The 6295-nt window shown below is 39.4% G+C and overlaps 1 protein-coding gene across 2 annotated transcripts in view; it reads right to left on the bottom strand.

Annotated features, from left to right (window-relative positions):
- Positions 1-239: 239 nt before the first annotated feature.
- Positions 240-6295, bottom strand: part of slc6a5 (solute carrier family 6 member 5) — a 29781-nt gene continuing 23725 nt past the window's right edge. For both annotated transcript variants that reach the window (XM_022210415.2, XM_022210416.2), the window contains one exon: positions 240-4569. In XM_022210415.2, the coding sequence (XP_022066107.1) occupies positions 4414-4569 (156 nt within the window). In that variant the 3' untranslated portion in view covers positions 240-4413. The remainder of the gene's footprint in view (positions 4570-6295) is intronic.

Here is a 6295-nt window from a genome sequence, read left to right as displayed (position 1 = left end):
AATTCAGATCATCTTTCGCTTATACCCTCCTGTTCTTTGATCATGACTCCCCAGTAAACAACAAACAGTATGTCGCATCTTCATACAGCCTTCAGTTATTTGGCGGCTGAATGTAAGAGTTGACTGACATGTCGAATCACGGAGGGGATTTATTGTCTTAACCTAATTTCCCTGTTGTTTATAGACAGTGCAGCAGCAGGAAGGGGAGCGCTGTCTGAAAGACGCCAGTGACAACAAAGAAAACAATAACATTTATTTATTGATTCATAGGTTACACATTTCATGATATAATAGCGATATATTATTATTGGCAAAGATACTATAATCCAATTGCATTTCTATACATAAATACAAAATCTGAGGTAGGGCCTCAAAGATTGATGACAGTGAAAATAAATAAATGCATTTCACATATATGATATATATTTTCTATTTTTTAACACGTCACACACGATTGTTAAAACATATTTGTTATATATCTACTCTTAATTTGTCAAATCAAATGATGTCATGGGCTGTTGGAGGCACATATCTATATCCATAGGCAGCAGTACCTCACATAGAACACACAGAAATATGACATTACTCAAGTAATTAGAAATTTAACCTATGCATTCATAGGTCACACAATAAAGTGCCAAAAAGACACAACAGACATAACAATAGGAATACAGGTACCATATGAGACAGACAGCTATTCTGTGGTGTTATTTTTGAAATACATATAATTTTCTACCATTAGAGGACATCTATAAGGCCAATGGTTACCTGAAGATGTTTTGTAACGTATTGGCAAACATCGAAGAACACTACATGTTATATGAATGGCAGTATCTCAACCTCCTATACGCAGATGACACATTCTTTTTCTTCTAAAATTTGTTTTCTGTTTTCACTACAACCTCTAGTTAAAATACTCTTTCTTTGGTTACTTATACTGCCCAAAGTTGACTTGCAGGCCAAGCGAATTGACAGTTCCATTTTTTTGTTATTTTTTTCCTTCTTCTTCTTCCTCATCTGTTAATGGACAACAGCAACCCTCTGTTTCTTAACTTTATGTCGAACAAAAAGTTCCCCTAAAATGAACATGCACCCAGTTATACTATTGAGAGAAAAAGACAAAGATTACTATACATGGACATTGAGTTACAGCAACACAAACTGCACATGCAAGCTCTTCATTGTTCCTTTTTATGAAGCAGTGGGGCTCTAACTATACCCTAAGCTGTTTTTTTTCTCAACAGAAAGGCAGAGAATCCCCGTAGAAATGGAAACACAGGGGCACAATACATTTAGCTATTCAACTGTGGCCCTAAATTAAATCAGTAGAATCTATATCAGGGCATAAAAGGATTTTATAATTCAAGTCTTTACTACATTGAGCAAACTGCCCACTACATCCAACATGTTATTTAAAACGCCAACCTGCTCCTTCGGCTGCTCCTTCTCTGAATTGTGTTGAAGCCGTAGGATTTAATTTTTTCCGGAGCCGATCAGGGTTAAAAGTTTACCCAGCTAGTTCAAGCTCGCAAACAGTTCTCTTAAGATCCTCGTCGGAGTAAAGAGAGAGACGTGCGTGAAGCTGAGGTATCATGGGTAAAAAAAATAAAACCAATCCTGCGAATCTCCTCTGCTTGTTTCTGCTATGATACCGGCCATGCAAACATCTGATTGACAGTTAAGTTGGAATTCGGTTCAACTAATACAGAGACAAACACACACGCACAAGCATACACAGACATACATCATTATCACGTCTGAACAAATAGAGCTAAACGCACAGCAAAAGCAACAGTGTCGCGAGCAAGCTATCTAACATCAGGGTATTTGTGCTCATTAACTGATTGTTTAGCTTTCAAACTGTTACAACCTCTTAAAATAGCATCTGTGCTGTTTTCATGTCAAGTTCATGAAAAGGCATGGCTTAGAGAAGTAGTTATGGAGACCGTTAAACTCTTAGCAACTGTTACTGCATTCATACCTGCAGCCTCCGCTAAAAAAAAAACACTTAAGCCACTCCACAGCTAAATGCCTGCAGTGATAAAAGCGCAATAAAGCCAATCGGGACTTTGTGTCAGCGTGAAAAATGCATATTCAAACCGGTCAAAGTGTGGAAAAGGACTAATTGATTCAGAGTGGATACATTGTGCTACTTTGAAGGTAATCAGGTGGCAGCCCCGTGAAGTAAAACTTGGCTGCTTGTCACATTTCAAAAGGCTTCAAAGCCGGTGTGGCCGCCTGCTGAGCTGCACCAGAGCTGTTCCATCAGGCCGCTGCGCCGCTACATCCGGAGATTACTTTTACACCCACAGAAACACGCTTACGGCAGCTCATTTGTGCCGATGATGTCTTAACAGCATGACTTAAAGGGAAAAATGTGCTAAATTAGTGTTGTACAAGTCACTGACGAGCCACAGTTTAAGCGAAGGGACCAGAAACTTCCTGAAATTCTTTAATTTTCTGCGTATGAAAATCATGAAGGTCAACAAACTGGCTCATGGTCCAATTAAAATTGCAGTTTACTGCAAACTGTAACTTTTTCATTAATTTGAACTTATTTTTTTTCCCTTTTTGAACATATCGATGCTTGATTTAGGCTGTCAAAACTGGTTAAGCCACTCCTTTATAATCATGGCAAAATGCGTTTAACTAGTTTCAGATCATCGGCGTCGGTAGATATAGATCTGTTTCAACACACTTCCATGCTGTCTCCATTTCCATTAAGCATTTTTCTGTGCACTGAATGCTGTTATTCCTACAACTACCAGAGTAGTCTGATGGAATCGAGTATACCTGAGACCCTGTTTTCATGAGGACACACGGAGAAGCGAGAGGCATAAGTTTGAAATGACAAAGAGGTCTCCAGAGCTCTACCACAAACAACAAGAGACAAAGTACACTTCCAGGATAGAGGGAGGCCATTTTCTAGTCTAATCATCGCCTTGCTCACACACAGCAGCTGCTCCTAACGTTGCGAGGACGTGACGACACGCACACCTACTACTTGACGGACTTTTTTTCTCATGAAGCGAAAACACTTTGTACAAAATATTACACAACTAGCAAGAGAAACGTGGGGTTCAGAGATACACACACACACACACACACACACACTCGATCTCTGTTCTGCTAGCTCCGTCCTCTGCTGGAGGCTCTACATATATTACTGTATATTTGTATAGTATATATATTTATATATTTTATGTTGATACTCTACTGATGTGATTGCAAAGAAGGCTCACACAGATGGCTTGACGAGTTCACAACACGCACAGTGATACATCTAAAATATATGCACGGAGGGCGGCTAGTAGGTTTTCAGACCTAGAAAGGTTAAATGGCCACGTTTATCAATTCTACTAAAGGAAGGAAAGACTAACCTAGTGGGTTCCTATGCTAGAAATGTGCTACTTTACATTCTAGGATAATACGACACCATTACAACTTAATAAATAGACAAAGAGAGAGGGTATCACAAATGGTCCCTCAGATTAAGAGAGAAAAATAGACCCAAGCTTCTATCGCACTGCAGAGTCATCCAAGGCCAAAGTGTATCTACTGAAAGTGGTAATAAGGATGCATTCGCTACTCTACCGGGACGTAGGAGGCACAAATTGCAGATCTTGTACTCTATTTTTGACAAAGCAAGAGCGACTGAGCACTAGCTAGTATGAAAATACATATATACTGCTGGATAGGAACAAAATGTGATAACAGAGTATTCTGTGTGTGTGTTTTTCTTTTTTTTTCCGAGGCAGTTGATATTATTTGTATTGCCGATGGAATTTTGTACACAGATGGAACCAAACAAAGATCCCCACCGAGCTCGTTGAACCGTTTTTTTTTCTGCCGCTCAATTTTCTTTTTGTTTTCCTGTGTCTGCTTGCACCAAGATGATTCATTATCTCTACACACAAATGTGACAGCACACACACACACACACACACACACACACACACACACACACACACGCACACACACTAACACACACAACTCCATAGGGAGCAGCTATGGTGAGTTTAATATTGCAAGTGCAGTCTGAGCTGTGTCATTTTATGACACAATTTTTCTCTTGGAATAAAGATCCCTGGGAAGGGTTCTGGAGTAATCAGTGGTCATGTGTGGGAGGCAATGATAGCCCATTAACCGAGTACGAAGCAGCAGCGGAAGAGTCGACTCCACTCGGGCAGCCACTCCTCCCTGAGACGAGAGGAAATGGTGAAGACGTAAAGGAATACGGTAAGGAGCCTGTTTCCACATCCGTGATAAAGGGAGGAAGGCAGGGAGGAAAGAGGGTGAAGCAGGAGAAAGAGAGAGGAGAAGAAGAGGTGGAGAAGAAGACGGCCTGGAAGCAGGCGTCTGCCTCCCTCCTGGTGCCTCCTGCAGGGGTCGCTGTGGTGCTGCCGGCAGCTGCTACTGGTAGGAACCCAGCTGGAAGTCCTTGGGAGGCAGCTTGAGACCCAGGGAGCTGGTTCCCAGAGGGTCTATCATGTTCTTGTAGCGTTCTCCACGGTGTTTCATCAGGAAGGGACCCCAGTCAGGCTGAGGGGAGCAGACCAGCTTCATACGCTGCAGGAGGAGAAGAAGCACAGCGCAGGTTTATACAGCTGGATCAGATACATGGAGTCATAGATGAAGTCAGGGTTAAGGCTGAGCTGAAGGGTTTGGAAGCAGAGTGGTCTAACCCACTTTCTGTAGTTTTTAGAAAAATGGATTCAAAGTTTTGTGTTTTCAAGAATGGTCTAACAGTCAAAGCACCACTGTAACATTATATTTGGGTTGTGGGTTAGACCACTTTGCCACTAAAATCTAGACCATAAAATATTACAGAAATGATATAAAACTCAGTTTGGATTGTCTGTAGGTTAGATAACTCTGCTTCTAACCCCCTCAACTGTTCTCTAGCTGTTAAACCTCTAAAACTGGACTAATATCTGTCTGTTTTTATTTTTTGCTCCTGTCACATTTTTACTCACTGTGGGCACTTTTTATAAAGTGCAAAATAAATCTATGGAAAAAGCACAACCATTACTACAACTCCAGAAGACTCAAAAACGTTCTTCTGTGCAGTATGACACAGTTGACACATGTGATACCATCATGGGAGAAAAAATAATAAAACGAAATACATTTCTTTAGCTTCTTATTCTATGGAAGTGTAAAAACCTGGAGTCACTGGTGTAATCAACCCTGTTAAAAAGGTTAACTCTACAGTACATGCTGTAGATATATTTACTGCTTACATTTGTAAATTGTTTCTGTGCTTGTTTTCTATCTGTTCTGTGTAAACACTGCCTGCAGTTCAGCCGAACTAGGAGTCTTGGTTACAATCGTATCAGTTAGGGTTTTTTTTTCTTTTCTTAACAGAATCTGCTTACTGGGAATGGTTTATTTTGATCTTTTTTGTTGCACAACACATGTACAAGAAAGCAAATTTGATTTCAGAGGTCACAAAATGATAAATTATGAGTTAAAAATCCAACAATTCCTTTAATTTTAACTGTTTCTGGTTTGATAAATGATGCAATTTCTCCTTTTTTTAAAAAAAAGATGACATGCATTTTAAACCCACTGGATAAGTTAAAGAGTCTTTGCTTTGAACCTTCTAATGAATAAACATGCTTTCAAATGAATCTTATGGCATTTGTTTGTGTCTGCATCTTTAAACAGTTGGTATGGAGGTCATTGTGCACTGAAAGCCAAGAATGTTAACATCTGTTATCACAGGGGATTATATAAGACAAAAGAAAATAAAAACACAACGTTAAAAAATATCAACAAAAGCTTCTCTTTTGGGTTCAATTAGTGTGCAGAATGTATAGATGGAAAACAACTCCTTTGTGGCTACGGGTGTGTATATCTGCACACAGACACCGATATAAAAATCCTTTAGAGATGGTGAAGATGGTAAAATGCACTTGTGGGTCTGCAAATATTTTTTTCTCTTTCCATTTTTGCATTCGTGAGATTAATAACATCAGCTATAATGTCAGTTATGTTGTGCTGTGCTGCTCCCTTACATACACACAAGAGCATTGCATTACATTGTGGAGCATTTGGCATTTATACTGAACTGTGTATTTCTTATTTTAACTGCAGGTGTTATTTTATATATGACATTTTCCTCTTGCTGATGTTCCTTTTTCTTTTTCTTTCTTAACTGGATTCCCTTAGCTTTGTAAGTATTTCCTTATATCAGATAATGTCTGTTGTTATGATCCTGAAAGACAGCTTTTTACTTACAATCAAACAATAAAAACTACAAGTTAATCAAAGGTGATTGGGCCATCCCCAA

This window comes from Acanthochromis polyacanthus, chromosome 2, assembly GCF_021347895.1.
Source record: "Acanthochromis polyacanthus isolate Apoly-LR-REF ecotype Palm Island chromosome 2, KAUST_Apoly_ChrSc, whole genome shotgun sequence".
NCBI classification, from domain to species: Eukaryota; Metazoa; Chordata; class Actinopteri; family Pomacentridae; genus Acanthochromis; species Acanthochromis polyacanthus.
Note: the sequence above shows the minus strand (reverse complement) of the source record. Positions and strands in the feature narration are given on the sequence as shown.